General features: G+C 42.2%; 1 protein-coding gene across 1 annotated transcript in view; it reads right to left on the bottom strand.

Annotated features, from left to right (window-relative positions):
* Positions 1-6021: 6021 nt before the first annotated feature.
* LOC126473743 (UDP-glycosyltransferase UGT5-like) overlaps positions 6022-16944 on the bottom strand; it is a 65653-nt gene continuing 54730 nt past the window's right edge. The window contains exons 5-7 of the mRNA XM_050100991.1: positions 11241-11463; positions 10939-11158; positions 6022-7665 (exon numbers count right to left, since the gene is read on the bottom strand). Of these exons, the coding sequence (XP_049956948.1) occupies positions 7389-7665; positions 10939-11158; positions 11241-11463 (720 nt within the window). The 3' untranslated portion in view covers positions 6022-7388. The remainder of the gene's footprint in view (positions 7666-10938; positions 11159-11240; positions 11464-16944) is intronic.

Here is a 16944-nt window from a genome sequence, read left to right on the forward strand (position 1 = left end):
ATCACTTACCTCACAAAAATCTTCGTTACTCGAATTACTGCAATACAGCGAGCGCCACTACTGCCAGCTGAATAAAAGATTCTAACTACTGAAGGGACTAACTACTGATAGGCATAGTTAGCAAATGAAAGATTTTGATAAAGAACTAACAATGTATTTATCTTAATAGGGTTCAAAAGTCATTATATATATATATATATATATATATATATATATATATATATATATATATATATATATCAGTTCATGAAATCCAGTCTTACAATTTTACTGTCTCTGATGGACACACGTCCAGATCATCAGTTCTCAAAACTCCGCCATCTCTCTCCCCACATCCACCACTGCTGGCGGTTCACCTCCAACTGCGCAACGCTACGCGCTGTTAACATCCAGCTGCCCAACACTACAAAAGCAAACAACAATGCAAACCAGCCACAGACTGCACACAGCACAGCCAGTGATTTTTATACAGAGCGCTAGGTGGCGGTGGCGTTACCAATATAAGAAACTAAACAGCCTACTTACAGTGCGTGAGATTATAACATCTTGTCTTGACAATATTTTTCAATATAGCAACTTTTCTTTATGTTCAACCCACGTGGAGTGTACTTTGTGAGACCATTACCACGTGCTTATACAATTGTTTGACCCATCAGGTTAACAGTAAAACGACAGTAACCAGTTCGAGGTTTTTCTTTTGTAATTTGTGTTTCCATGTAATTTATTTTAATTATCAAAATTATTATGGAGTTCCACTCTTTGTGTAAACGAAGTTGACCACGTGAAGCATGTGGTGTAATCATCAAAGTACCCTCAGCTATTCTTTTCGGGAAGATTTCACAGAGAGTTAGCATGAATTTAGTATACCAGTGTGTGGTAATTTCATGACGGACAGGATTGCGCTACGAACGTAACTTCTTTGGGTGAAAATTGAATCGGTTGGTTGTGGTTAATTTCCTCTTCCACATGTTTCAACGTTCTTCGTGTGTTATTTTATGAATGCAGTGTTGTATGCAGTCTCCCAATCTTGGCTCCATATTTGATGTGTTCCGTAAGATTACAAACTCACATTTTCACCCAAAGAAGTTACGTTTGTAGCGCAATCCTGTCCATCATGAAATTACTACACACTGGTATACTAAATTCATACTAACTCTCTGTTAAATCTTCCCAAAAAGAATAGGTGAGGGTACTTTGATGATTACTCCACATGCTTCATGTGGTCAACTTCGTTTACACAAAGAGTGTAACCCATAATAATTTTGATAATTAAAATAAATTACGTCGAAACACAAATTACAAAATAAAAACCTCGAACTGGTTACTATCGTTTTACTATTAAGCTGATGGGTCAAACAATTGTATAAGCACGTGGTAATGGTCTCACAAAGTACACCCCACGTGGGTTGAACATAAAGAAAAGTTGCTATACTGAAAAATATTGTCAAGACGGGACGTTATAATCTCACGCACATTCGCATTTAAGATTGATGATCTTAGTTAGCGTTACGGATCATCCACACATGGTTCCACTTTACTCACAAAGTAGTGACAAAGCAACTACTGGAAGATATTCTGAACTTCACACTCAACTTACACTGCGTTGCAATTTAAGATAACATTAGATATTTTAGAATTAAATCTGAAATAAAGGTGATTAATTTTTCAGTTAGGCTGAACTTAAGAAATCCATTGTCCTACAGACTTAGCAGAGAGGTGCTTAGCCCGAGATCTTACTACTTCAGACGTTCGCCGTGGACCGACTGCCGTCGGCCCCTACCGAGGGTGCTTCACAGATACAAACGGAAGTGACCAGAGAGGCAGCTTCCTATACCAACATGACAAGGGATGGACCAGACCATACTAAAATAGAAACCTCTTTGCTTTTAGAAAGTGTAGCTACCTGTTCCGACGTTGGTCCTACTGTTCTCTAGCAGACAGGCTTGTCTGCTACCATCAAGCATGAAACTAGAAATACATTTGCTCATTCATCCTTTCATACAGAAGGGAAGGGGGATGACAGTATCTTATCATATACCGTATATATAAGAAAGCGGATGTAGGTTCTGTATGAGACTGTGTGGCATGAATTACATATAAACTGTGTTTTAAAGTGTAGTAGTGCGACAGATCGTTCTTGTTTATGTGTAAAAGTAACACGTTCCACTGCTCTGTCTCCTCCCAGGTAGTCAGAAACACCACAGTAAATTTAGAAGTGGAATGTATGCCGTAAATAACAACAATTTTAAGAAATTAACATGAAAGGAATCCAACAGAGACCTTTCACCTTTCTTGTATCATGAAATGACATGCCTTTTTCTCCGAACAAATTAAAATACCTGATCAGTTTTAGGTGTGGAAGTGTGAATGTATTTTTAGGAGTAAGAGGATACAATTTTTTGGTAGGTTAAACTGTTATTTAAAAGAAAGTAATACTTTCATGTGTGCAGCTAAAGAAAGCCTCTCGACGTAGCTCCCTGATCTGTATGCTCATTTACAGGTGTGATTAATAATAAAAGAAAACGTATTTGTTCAAAAATACACTGAAGCTCCAAAGAAACTGGTATAGGCATGCTTATTCAAATACAGAGACATGTAAACAGGCAGAATACGCCGCAGCGATCGGCAGCGCCTATATAAGACAAGTGTCTGACCCAGAACTGTTGGATCGGCTACTGCTGTTTGTGAAGCCATTGCTAATTACGCATATGAAATTCTTTTGCCATTATTTTCTTTTGTTTTCTATTTTTCTTCTTTTGTTCCTACCTATGTATGTAATTACGATGATGTAACGTACTACTCTGGTTTCTAAATGTGAAGATTTAATTGTGATTATTGAGTTTTCCAATGGATAAATATGTTTCTAGCTTTGTAAATGTGGAAAAGTTTGTAAATTTCTTTTTTGACCTTTATTAATTGTGAAATATGCACTCAAGAACATTAATAAAGATTTATGTAATTTACGACAGTCATATAACATCTGTAGACAGAGGATGGTGACAGCGATATCGATAGTCGGACGGAGGATAGTGGACGATGCGCCTGTGAAGGGAGCGCGGGAAAAACAAGACTTTTTGTTACTGACTCGAACAGTGCTTTTATGCGAATGAACTTTGCTGGCGCTGATATTCGGGTAGTGGAACTGTTGTCTTTCGCGTTCTGTCAAGCCATGAAAGTGGAGACTTCAATGAACTGTGCAGCATATCTGACTTTCAATGACGTAACAGAAGTTTTAACTACGAGAACAGAGTGGTCATTGTTTATGGTGTGCATCACGTAGAGGAACAAGTCTATGAGCTGTGTATTTGTGGCTACGGCTATATGACGAACTGTGTAGTAATGGAGGAAAGCGTCACAGAAAGTGCACAAAGTGTATAAACGAACGCTATCTACGTAATGGGCTTTGCGTCTTGTGGTTTATTAATCGCCACTGGGTTACTGATACAGCTGTGCAGAAACTTTGTTCGCGTTTCCCTGGAGAAGCCTAACGAGCAGATCTACCTGTGTCCAGCTCACAGCATCGCAACCCGCCGACATCGTGCTGCCCAGCGCAACGTTTCGTATGCAACGAAAAGTTAAGATATTTCACCGAACGCTATCCCCTGATCTAAAAACTTCCTTTTTCTATTAAAAGTGGTAGTATTATGGACTCTATTCAGATCAGTTCTTTGCTTGTTTATGTTTGATTTCTGCTATTGAAAATGAAAGTACCATTAGTGAACTAATACTTGCACAGTAGTCATTGTTGAAACAACAGTAAATATAAACTTCTTCCTCTCATTAGAACTATTTCTTATTGCATGTCAAAAGTATTGCAGCCGCAATACTTTGGGTGATTTTATGTATTGTAATGTGTACAGCAATGTGATAGCGACTAATAAGAGTATTTTGTCATGAAATACGGCTGCGCCATAATTGCCTGAGATCCGTCCAATGACATAATAGCTGCTATTTTGCTACTGGTCCATTTCCTGCCGTGAGTGCGATGCCAGTTGTCAAAACACGTGGGGAATGTTTACACAGTATTAAAAGCTTTGATATTGTATTGCTACGAGTCGGAGGATTGAAAGATGCTGGTTATACTCAAAAGTGAGTAGATGCATGGTGAATCCTCCCAGTGTTCATGTAATTATTAACATTGTTGTAAGTGATTCACGTAATTTTGTCACCTTTTCTAAACTTTGTCAGATATTGTCTTTGATGTTTTTAAAGTTTCGGAGGGTATATATAGAATTTTGTCGACTCAAATTATTTCCAGAGCGGTTTCTCGTAAACATTCTGTTTTTCAGTTCGTAAATAAAGTGGGATTGTGATCAATTGAGAAACATAACAAATAGTTTGGTTTTCCAACTAGAATTTTGGGTGACTTCCCAGTTCAGATTTTGATAATTATTTTTCCTATGGGGTAGGGTCATCACATGATACAATTGAAGATTATCAAGATTTAAGTGAGTTTGAACGTTGCATTATAGTTGGCGCACGAGCGTTGGGACACATCATCTCTGTGGTAGCAATGAAATGGGGATTTTCACGTACGACCACTTCACGAGTGTGAATGTCAGGAATCCTGTAGAACATCAAACCTCCGACATCGCTGAGGCCGGAAAAAGATCCTGCAAGAATGGGACCAATGATGACTGAAGAGAATCGTTCAAAGTGACAGAAGCTCAACCCTTCCGCAAATTAGGTCAAATTTTAATGCTGGGCCATCAACAAGTGTCAGCGTGCGAACCATTCAACGAAACATCATCGATATGGACATTCGGAGCCGAAGGCCCACTGGTGTACACTTGATGACTGCACGACACAAGGCTGTACGCCTCGCCTAGGCCTGTCAACATCGACATTGGACTGTTGATGACTGGAAACATGTTGCCTGGTCGAACGAGTCTCGTTTCAAATTGTATGTGTGTAGGTATGGAGACAACTCATGAATCCGTGGACCCTGAATGTATGGATGGACGTGCATAGGTATGGTGACAACTCATGAATCCATGGACCCTGAATGTCAGTAGGGGACTGTTCAAGCTGGTGGAGGCTTGTAATGGTGTGGTGCATGTGCAGTTGGAGTGATACGGGCCCCTGATACGTTTACATATGACTCTGACATGTGACACGTATGTAAGCATCCTGTCTGATCACCTACATCTATTCATGACCACTGTGGGTTCTGACGGAGTTGGGCAATTCCGGCAGGACAATGCGACACCCCACACGTCCAGAATTGCTACAGAGTGCCTCCAGGAACACTCTTCCGAGTTGAACCCTTCTGCTGGCCACCAAACTCACCAGACATGAACATTACGGAGCATATCTGATTTGCCTTGCCATGTGCTGTTCAGAAAAGATCTCCACCCCTTGTACTCTTACCGATTAATGGACAGCCCTGCAGGATTCATGGTATCTGTTCCCTCCAGCACTATTTCAGACATTAGTCGAGTCCATGCCACGTCGTGTTGCGGCAGATCTGCATGCTCGCAGGGCCCCTACACGATAACAGGAAAGTGTACCAGTTTCTTTGGCTCTTCAGTGTAGAGGTAAAAATAAATGTATGGAATGTGAGGTACTCTGTGTGGTAAAACAGATCAGGAGAAGAAATGAAATTTGATGAGTACTTTATAGAAGTACAAAGTAATGTACTCTTGTTATCAAGGAAAGAAAGTAACTGCTATAAGACAATGAACTAGAAGAGAAGTGTTGCATTTGATAAACAAGGAATACAGGTAAAGGGAATGAAAAAGCTGCAAATTTTATAATAATTAGTCAACTTCATTCATAATTCAATACAAATTAAAGCTACAAAGCCCAAAGGATATTCGACTGGAATGTACAGTTTGAAACACAGCTTATAATAAAGAAATAGAGCAATGTGCTGTTAACATTACTGCCCAATTTTATGGCTTTGTAACTTTTTTATGTGCAATAAATGAAATAAAATATGTAACAAACTTATGTATTCATATTTTCTTTTTAAAGTTTTATTGTAGCATTAGTTACAGTTTTCTAAAGAGAATGTGAGTTCACTTTAACTTAAAATTAAAGAAATTTAGAAGTGAGACTGTTTCTATGTAACTATTAGCTTGATCTGTATCTTGGCGGAATACGTGAGTAAATGTAGTCAAAGTGTATGCTCTGATGGTACGAAAAAGATTTACATGCTTAAGATGAGGAACTGGATAGAATGTCTCAATTGTTTGGTTTGTAACTTTCTGCACACATCCAGCAGACTGTTTTTGCGCAATTATTTGTATGAAATGGTGAATTGTTGGTCGGAAACTGATTTGCTATTACTGTATAGCAATAATTTTCTTTGAAAGATAAATATTCTAAACAATAAATAAATAAAACTGCTTTAACTTTTGTTCTTTGGTATGTTATCCTATAAATCATTACAGATGCCGTGATAAAATATGACTGTGTATTCACATCTCTCAAACCTCTGTTATCAACTGTTTAGATAAGTTGGAGCAATTTATTTTCATTGCTACATCCAATGAGGTATTAGGTCACTGTTCTCAGTCATATTTGTTGCAGCCATGACTGGTACAGATCCATACGTAACTTTTCTTGTATGATCAAGTGTGATAACGCTTATGTAACCATCTCCTGTATACAGATAGTTTGTTTTGATCTTGGTATGATTGCTTATCTCTTTTATGCTTAGTGTACTTTATATAGTTTGTAAATTTATTTCAGTATGTATTATATCGGGACACTGTTCCATCCATACAATTTAAAACGAGACTCGTCCGACTAGGCAACATGTTTCAACAACAACCCAATGTCGGTGTTGATGCGCTCAGGCGAGGCGTAAAGCTTTGTGCTGTGCAGTCATCGAGGGTACATGAGTAAGCCCATATGGATGATGTTTCGTTGAATGATTCGCACGCTGACATTTGTTGATGGCCCAGCATTAAAATTTGAACCAATTTGCGGAAGCGTTGAACTTCTGTCACTTTGAACAATTCTCTTCAGTCGTTGTTGGTCCCGTTCTTGCATGATCCGGCCTCAGCGATGTCGGAGATTTGATGTTCCTTAGGATTCGTGACATTCACAGTACACTCATGAAATGGTCGTACGGGAAAAAACCCGCTTCTTTGCTACCACAGAGATGCTGTCTCCCTTCGCTCGTGACACGAGATACCTGTTGTACTAGAAGAAAAACACTGTCAGTTCCATTATTTTAACAAATTAGTAAATATAAATTGTATTTAGGCCACCTGCACAGCAGGAATAAATTTCTATTACATTCTGTAAAGACAAGATATCACATGCCAGGATCCACAAATTGACCCATATTATTTTTAACGTCCAGTTTCGTTTATCTGAGGTGCTAAGAAATATTATTTCTTATGTACATGATGGGAAAATTTTGCCATCGAGTTCCATCACAACGTCTTCTGCTTGAAAAAACCACGTGCTGAAGTTCTGCAGTAGCAAGTTGCCTTGTACAGTAGGTAGACTACGATGGACGCCGCTGCAACCACGAATGCGATGACGTCGAGCAGCAGCAGCTGCCACCAGCTGAGGTCGAGGGCTGCGCTGCGCAGGTGGGGAGCACCCTTGTGACGTATCACGTATTCTATCCACCACACAGCACTGTCCAGGGACCTCTCCTGGTGCTCGCGGAATACTGCTGAGAATCGTTTCATGTTATCCTTGTAGCTGTGGAATAAGGAAATAAATAGTATCATGAACAAATAATATTCGAAGTTCATGCACACAAAGGAAGCAGAATAGATGCACATTTCACAGGTGAAGAAAGGAAATTTAAAGAAAAATTCATTTAATCAACCAGAATGTTACTGACACAAAGAAACTTAAGTTGATTATTTTACAAATAATTTTCGTCATCATGAGACAAGAAACAGATACCACTGAATTATGGGAATAAAACGTTCAAAAGAAATTAGAATTATCAGAAAGAAGCCTGTTCATAAAATAGGTAAAGTATATCTCGTGAATTAATTCTACTACATAGCTGAAATTCACCACAAAACTGAATTAGTCTTCCTCCTCCCTTGTTCGTACTATCAAGCCTATATTGTCCCGAACTCTTTCTTCTATTGCTTCACCCTCTACTACGTTACAACCCCCCATGATTATAAGATTATCATCACTTTTTACATTCTGAAATACCCATTCTGTATCGTATAATTTCTCTGTCTCTTCTTCTTCGGCATGTGTACCTTAACTACTGTTGTTGGCACTGGTTTGCATTCGACTCCGATGAGAACTATTACTGAACTGTTCACGATCACTCACTCTCTGTCCTTTCTTCTTATTCATAACGAATCCTACTCGTCCAGCAATTTGTGCTGCTGTAGATATTACCCTATATTCGTCTGACTAGGAAACCTTGTTTCCATTTCACTTCAGTTACCCCACTATAACTAGACTGAGTCAATACATATCTATTTCAGATGTTCTAGTTTTCCTAGCACTCCCACACATCGGAAGTTGCCCTTTTGTTGAATGTTCAATCTTTTTCTTACTCTTACCTCTGCCTTCATAGTGCACTCTTGCAGATCCGAAAGGCCAACTAATCCAGAATCTTTTGCCAATGGCCCTCTTAGACGAGGTCATTGGAAGAACGAGGGTTACTCCTTAGACTGGGAGTCTCCGGTCGCTATTGCTGATGGCCAAAGTTTGGGCAATGGCTGGGTTCGAATGCGGACCCGTAATGCTTGGCTGTTCGTCAAAGATGCTATCCCTCCACCACAGGCCACCTCGAACGCGGATAACAAACGTATGGATGCGAATTAGCGAAATGCGAATGTATTGCAGGGGGTATTTTTCTTATACACTACTGCCCATTAAAATTGCTACACCAAGGAGAAATACAGATGACAAACGGGTATTCATTCGACAAATATATTATACTACAACTCACATGTGATTACATTTTCATGCAATTTGGGCGCATAGATCCTAAGAAATCAGTATCCAGAACAACCACCTCTGGCCATAATAACGGCTGGGCATTGAATCAAACAGAGCTTGGATGACGTGTACAGGTGCAGCTGCCCATGCAGCTTCAACACGATACCACAGTTCATCAAGATTAGTGACTGGCGTATTGTGACGAGCCAGTTGCGCGGCCACCATTGACCAGACGTTTTCAATTGGTGAGAGATCTGGAGAATGTGCTGGCCAGGGCAGCAGTCGAACATTTTCTGTATCCAGAAATGCCCGTACAGGACCTGCAACATGCGGTCGTGCATTATCTTGCTGAAATGTAGGGTTTCGCAAGGATCGAATGAAGGGTAGAGCCACGGGTCGTAACACATCGGAAATGTAACGTCCACTGTTCAAAGTGCCGTCAGCGCGAACAAGAGGTGACTGAGACGTGTAACCAATGGCACCCCACACCATCACGCCGGGTGATATGCCAGTATGTCGATGACGAATACAAGCTTCCAATGTGCGTTCACCGCGATGTCGCCAAATACGGATGCGATCATGATGATGCTGTAAACAGAACCTGGATTCATCCGAAAAAATGACATTTTGCCATTCGTGCACCCAGGTTCGTCGTTGAGTACACCATCGCAGGCGCTCCTGTCTGTGATGCAGCGTCAAGGGCAACCGCAGCCATGGTCTCCGAGCTGATAGTACATGCTGCTGCAAACGTCGTCGAACTGTTCGTGCAGGTGGTTGTTGTCTTGCAAACGTCCCCATCTGTTGATTCAGGGATCGATACGTGGCTGCACGACCCGTTACAGCCATGTGGATAAGATGCCTGTCATCTCGACTGCTAGTGATACGAGGCCGTTGGGAACCAGCACGGCGTTCCGTATTACTCTCCTGAACCCACCGATTCCATATTCTGCTAACAGTCATTGGATCTCGACCAACGCGAGCAGCATTGTAGCGATACGAGAAATCACAATCGCGATAGGCTACAATCCGATCTTTATCGAAGTCGGAAACGTGATGGTACGCATTTCTCCTACTTACCCGAGGCATCACAACAACGTTTCACCAGGCAACGCCAGTCAACTGCTGTTTGTGTATGCTTGGAAACTTTCCTCATGTCAGCACGTTTTAGGTGTCGCTACCGGCACCAACCTTGTGTGAATGCTCTGTAAAGCTGATCATTTGCATATCACAGCATCTTCTTCCTGTCGGTTGCCGCGCGGGATTAGCCGAGCGGTCTGCGGCGCTGCAGTCACGGACTGTGCGGCTGGTCCCGGCGGAGGTTCGAGTCCTCCCTCGGGCATGGGTGTGTGTGTTTGTCCTTAGGATAATTTAGGTTAAGTAGTGTGTAAGCTTAGGGACTGATGACCTTTTCAGTTAAGTCCCATAAGATTTCACACACATTTGAACATTTTGAACATTCCTGTCGGTTAAATTTCGCGTCTGTAGCACGTCATCTTCGTGGTGTAGCAATTTTAATGGCCAATAGTGTAGCTATGACTGAGGTTAAAGAAAACTTACTTTTTGAAGTTTGCAAGATATTACGGATTAATATCAAACTATTGATCGTAAAGCAAAAGATATGCGTATGCTGATCGTTATATTTCAAATCGAGCCACTTAGAACCCATTTTGTAGCACGTCAAACTTGCTACTACGTTAGTATGACCATGCAGATACTTAGACATCTTAGTTAATAGCGTCCCATATGAAGTCCATTATTTTAGGTTCGGATGTGGTTATGTGATGCAAAGGAGATAAATAACATTGAAACCGACACAATTACGTATGGTGCACAAAAGATAGGAAGTTACAACATTTAACAAAAAAATGTGATTGCTGATATTTTAATTTCAACCAGTTTACAATTAAGAACTGTGGTACTTAGAGTTGAACACAGCGAGGTACAAATAGCATGATCTGTATAGAAATGTTTCTGTTAGATTTAACAAAAACGTTAGTTCGTGAATGTGTGTAAAACATTAATTTTTCGTTTTAGAACGCTGACGAGTATCCTTGCCTTTCATTGCCAAGAACTGTGTGAATGACTTTCAGAACAGTATCGGTAGTGACATCTCTGAACAGCAGACGGTAGCCTATACCAGCTTGCACCATCTTAGCCACATTGTGGTGCTGATCAGCAAAGAAAGGAATTCCAAGCAGAGGCACTGCGAAGTAACTTGCTTCATTCATGCTTTGGAGTCCTCCCTGGGTTATGAACAGACGAATGTTTGGATGTGCTGGAAAAGCAAAAAGAAAGGTATGACAGATGGTTTCTGCAGAGCTCTTCGTGCAGGACTGGTACACTGTGCAGAAGCTTACCCAAGACGTCCTGCTGGGGCAGCCACTTGGCTATCATGACGTTCTCCGGCTGTCCAGGCAGGCTATCCACCTCCCACTTCCAGAGCACCCGCTGTGGCAGCTGTGCGAATGCTTCGAGGAACGCTCGCCTTTTGTCCTCTGGCAACGTGCTGCCTTTCACATTGCTGCCGAAGCTGAAGTAAATCACACCATCTGTTGCACCGTCAAGGAAATTCTTGATATCCTACAAAAAGAAATGATTATTAACATATTACTAAGCGCGCAGTATGCCTTCCGAGGTATAACGTTTCATTCTATCCCGAAAATAAACTCTTTGCCCGCGCTTTATAGTGTACTAGCGATCTGGCCCAGCTTCGCTAGACGGCTTATCTCCGGTACTGTATTTTATTCGTGGGCCATTGAGTACAATAAAATTCAGAGAACAGCATAAAGTAACTGAATATCATCATCACTTTCATATAATATATGTGTATATGGTGTCTGTTTTTTCGCAATGTCGAAAAGAACAGACACCATATGTGGGGAGAGGACGGTCAATGATCTCTTCAATGTGGATAAACACCAGGCCTGAACTCGTATGGGAATCGGCGAAATGCCGCGAGTGGTGATAATGGGCGAGTGGCGCTACATTCGAAGTGTATGAAAAGGGTGAGAATTGAAGTCTGACGGCACGCGTGGTTGAGTAGTTCTTACAGCGGTGATGACCACTGCTGTACACGGCGCAATGGGCCGCGGAGGATTAGCCGAGCTGTCTCAGGCGCTGCAGTCATGGACTGTGCAGCTGGTCCCGGCGGAGGTTCGAGTCCTCCCTCGGGCATGGGTGTGTGTATTTGTGCGTCGGATAATTTAGGTTAAGTAGTGTGTAAGCTTAGGGACTGATGACCTTAGCAGTTAAGTGGTGGTAGTTAGTGTTTAACGTCCCGTCGACAACGAGGTCGTTAGAGACGGAGCGCAAGCTCGGGTTAGGGAAGGATTGGGAAGGAAATCGGCCGTGCCCTTTCAAAGGAACCATCCCGGCATTTGCCTGAAACGATTTAGGGAAATCACGGAAAATCTAAATCAGGATGGCCGGAGACGGGATTGAAACGTCGTCCTCCCGAATGCGAGTCCAGTGTGCTAACCACTGCGCCACCTCGCTCGGTACAGCAGTTAAGTCCCATAAGATCACACATACATTTAAAAAAAATGTTGTGAACCGAAAATACCCTACGAATGATAAAAAGTACGCAATACATTTGGCAGGTTCGCCCATGTGTCAGCAATGCGGCGTGCTGGATACGGACGACCATCGGCTGTTTAGCGGCGAGGCATTGACTGTCTGGACTCTCGCAAGGAAGATAATAGCTTTCATGCGGCGCACTATCTATACAGCAGTCTCATCTGACATAGTATTTTTTCCAGAGGAAACGTATTTTCTGCGTCATAAGACGAACGCAGTGGCGTGGATCACAGGTATGACGGTCCATTACATCTATAGAGACACACGTCTGAACGTACTGGATTACTGGCAATACTTACAAGATGGACACACAAAACTGTTACGGCTACAAAAGTACAAGGATTGGTATGCCAATTTCGTAGTAACGGTTTTTGCGGACCCGCCATATACTTGGGGTGTGCCGGGTGCGCAAAGATGAGCGGCGGTGCTGTCGTTGTGAAACCGACCAAGTAAAGTGATCAGCTAAGGAGTATGCGACCTAGGAAAAACTAACGCTTACACAGTTAGCAATGGGATGCACTTCAAATTTTGGTTCAGGTGGCTCTGAGCACTATACGACTTAACTTCTGAGGTCATCAGTCCCTAGAACTTAGAACTACTTAAACCTAACTAACCTAAAGACACCACACACATCCATGCCCGAGGCAGGATTCGAACCTGCGACCGTAGCGGTCGCTCTGCTCCAGACTGTAGCGCCTAGAACCGCACGGCCACTCCGGCCGGCCTTCAAATTTTGTTTTCATATCTATAAATGCTTTTCTTTAGGGTGCCGGAGGTGGCCTCACTTTGACTTTGTTGTTATTCCATGCTGCATGGTAGGACGACAGCGAGGTTCCTTCCAGGACAGTTATAGTGTGTTAGGACGTACAATGTTTGTTTTGTGAATAATAAAGGTTTCTGTTTCTCCTACCTTCCTTAAAAAAACTAAAAAAAAAAGAAAAAGTGGTCAACGCATCTGCCTAGTAACCAAGAGACCGGTGTTCGAATCCCGGCCTGCCACAATTTCTCAAACCTTCCCCATTTAAATCAAATAAATGTTCTTAATTTTTCCGTGTCTTACTTTCACGTAACTTACGCGCTGCTATCACAGCACTCCAGGAAAGTTGTTTCGAAGCATGGGTGGTATGTTTTTCACACTGAACTGGAGTTTGGAGTGATATCTCATGGCAATGATGGGAGCACAGTGTGATGTAAGTAACACGTTTACGAACAGTGGAAATACTGTATACCGAACATGGATGTATGTTTGTGTGAGTGATTCAGTATGTATCGGAGACGGTCTAAGGTGGTACAAATAAAAAAAATGGAAAATACACCCATGATCTATATGTTTAGCAAGCTGAGTCATTTGCTGCGCTGATGGAAGAACGTACTGCATGTAGACGAAGTAAAGTTGCTGAAGCAGTTTTTCGGAAAACATCTTACCTGTAACATAAAAAATGAGACACCCTATATTTGGGTTGAGCATGTGGTTTCACTATGCAACGGTTCTCAAACGATTGCAGGCTAACTATTGGTTAATAATATTTGATTCTTTCAATCTGTAACACTCACATCACGGCCTGAGGGTGAGGTGTTTATCTTTTAGTTGTTGCCGTATTTATTACGATACTTCAAGGTCGACTAAATCGCAGCCCATTCTTGGAAGAATTTGCAGTAAATTAAGAATATGAATTGCGATTGCTATTCTGAGGGAAGCGGAGATTAGCAGTCTGAAATTGTCATCATATTTCGAAATGCATCCCACAACTGCCTGTAGAAGTATTTCAGAATCTTGTGTATTCATCCTCAAGAAATTTCCGAATTCCACTCAAGGAGATAGTGTCAAATCAGTTCCTCGCCAATTGAGCTTAGTTTACGAGTCTTCTGTATAATTAGGAAGTGTCCAAACAACTATCTTTCGCCCCAGCACGCAGGTATTGTAATCGTCACCCTAGGGTCAGGAGGTCAGTGAGGTGGTAACGTCATAGGCCGAGCTCCGAGGTGTCGAAATTGCGGGAAGCTATGAAACAGGTTGCGCAAGGACGACTGGAAGTAAACTTGTTGCCACCAGATCAGCGCCTGGAGAGACTAGAAAAAGTGAAAAAGCACTACCACCTGATTTAAAGTTGGTCTTGGAGCATACCATAAAAACTTGCCTTTCTATTCTTAACCTAGCCACTGCTGAAGCGAGGATCGATTGAACAAAGGTGCTCATTTCATTTTCCGTTCCTGTAGCATGGAAGCAGGCATGGTTCCAATGTTACATAGTCCATCCATATCCTGTCATGTGGTGGATGCTGAAGAAGTTTGTCAGGGTGAGGGTGCAGCAGTTGCTAATGATTGCAGAGCAGGCAGGCGGAAATTGAAGAAGCAGAATTACAGATATGTTGCAGGAGTGAAGTTACATTCCGTCCAACTAGGGTAGTGGGTGAGGGTCAACACTCCTGCAAAGTTACAGCTAGGTCAGAAATGGAAAAGGATTGCAACTGTTGTACTTCCAGTAGGTTGTGGCACATTTGTTATACTCAACCTGTGGTAAAGTGATAGTAGTAGTCAGTTGTTATGGACAGAAGCAGGTTATAGCAGCAAAAAGTCTAGAGCTACAAGGAAGTCGATTCCTAATAAATGGGACAGCATGCGAAATAGTAGAGCCTGCTTTCTGTCTGCCTGCCACAATTTCGGGAATAACCTATCTGGGCTTTTCACAGCCTCAGTTGCATTGGCCAGAGGACACTATGGAAGTCTTAGCACTAGGAATCTGACTATGTTGAACCAGTTCATAGATAGCTCGTTAACGAGCAGGAGGGCTCAATCCTGTGGAGACGTTGAGGCAGCATGTGGATCAGCACAAGGAGAGCCAGTACAAGAGAGAAACAATCTTGATCTTTGTTATACCAAGTATGGCAGCATCACTTACTCTGACAAGTGTAGTTCTTGTTTACATGTGCAAGAATTGAAACGCAAGAAAAGTTCAGACCCAGCCAATGTTCACATCCCAGTGGATTGGATTCCCAGAAACTAAGAGACAGTAACAGGAATTATAACTGTATGTTAAGTTAAGCTAAAAATGAACTAACGTAGTTTAGGAAAAGTAGTGCATAAGTAAACGTAGTAGTAGAGCAGTCTTGAGTAACGAGTGGACTAAAGTTGACTGGACTAATCGCCAGGGAACATATCACCTTAGTTTGCATATGGATAATCTAGTTTAAAGCAATCTGAGGGACTGGTCTTGTTAAAGAGAAGGTAACGTATTTCACCGACTATATTTGGTCACATACACACCAAGTAGAGGTGGTTTGCAGTAACACCAGCCCAGGCAGGCACAGTCTTTATGCTTTACGAAATAGAACACAGCTGTTCCAAAAGCGGGAGATGGGCCATCCTGAGGAGGTGTGGGAACGAACAGGTGATGGTTCAAATGGCTCTGAGCACTATGGGACTTAACAGCTATGGTCATCAGTCAACGAACAGGTGAACAGCAGTACCTAAGCGGAAGAGGCTGGAAGCCTTTCCACGTCAACGGCCGCCAAAATGTTTAGTATATGTTCCACAAAACATAGCAAAGCCCAAAAATGTGAAGCTTGGAAGCATATAAATACCTAGCTGTTATACACTACAGCCCCTTCTATTAATACTGCAGCTCTGTTGCCATATGGCCATGACACTTTGGCGCTATATGAAATGCTGTATGTGAAATGCAGTTCGACTCTGCATCAGGGCAGTCTATGCTGAAACCACAGACCAGAAGCCATCATTACATCAGGCCACCGGCCAGCACTGCCCTGGGAAGCAGCTAGCCATCCGTCAGTGGGGGCCATTACGTCACCTGCCTGCTGCCTGCTTGACAGTGGAGGATAAGTGAGCTGCATCACAACACAAACAGCCACAGCTAGCCGAGACGGCCCTGACCCGAAGTTACTGCTGGCAGAGGCAGTTACGTCACGAGCCACTGCCCAGACAGTCTTGTGCTCTGTCAGCATTGCAGGGGTGCTATAAGCCTCCGCCGTATTGTGCCTTGTCAGGGAGCCATAATAAATCAATTTCGAATCTGAAGCTGTTAGATTCACGCTGTACAGTGCCCCCCCCCCCCCCCCCCCTTCATCCCAAATCCATTAGCTATTAAATTATCTTAAACTATTCTGGTTTGATGTGATTAAAACTAAACTGGACAACTTGTTACGACATCCTTAATGGTTTGTAAAAGTACTCTGTATAACTTTTGAGCTGCTGTTAGACCAGATGAAAGTACCTACATTGTGGGCGGTCTACATTCAAAGGGTGCATCCATTTCTCTTCTTCTTTCTCACTGGCAACAACGACATTTTTTTGTGACTGAACCACTATTACTGGTGTCAGTCGTTGTGTAGAACACTGTTCTAGCTTCACACACTGCAAGTAATCCATCCAGATATAAATGTGAACAGCTGAAGAACAAGATGCCTGTGTGACCAGTGAGCAGTGAGGTGCCATCAGCGAAGCTGCAGCATAAACAGACCACTATTC

Source organism: Schistocerca serialis, chromosome 4 (genome assembly GCF_023864345.2).
Source record: "Schistocerca serialis cubense isolate TAMUIC-IGC-003099 chromosome 4, iqSchSeri2.2, whole genome shotgun sequence".
In the NCBI taxonomy this organism is placed as follows: Eukaryota; Metazoa; Arthropoda; class Insecta; order Orthoptera; family Acrididae; genus Schistocerca; species Schistocerca serialis.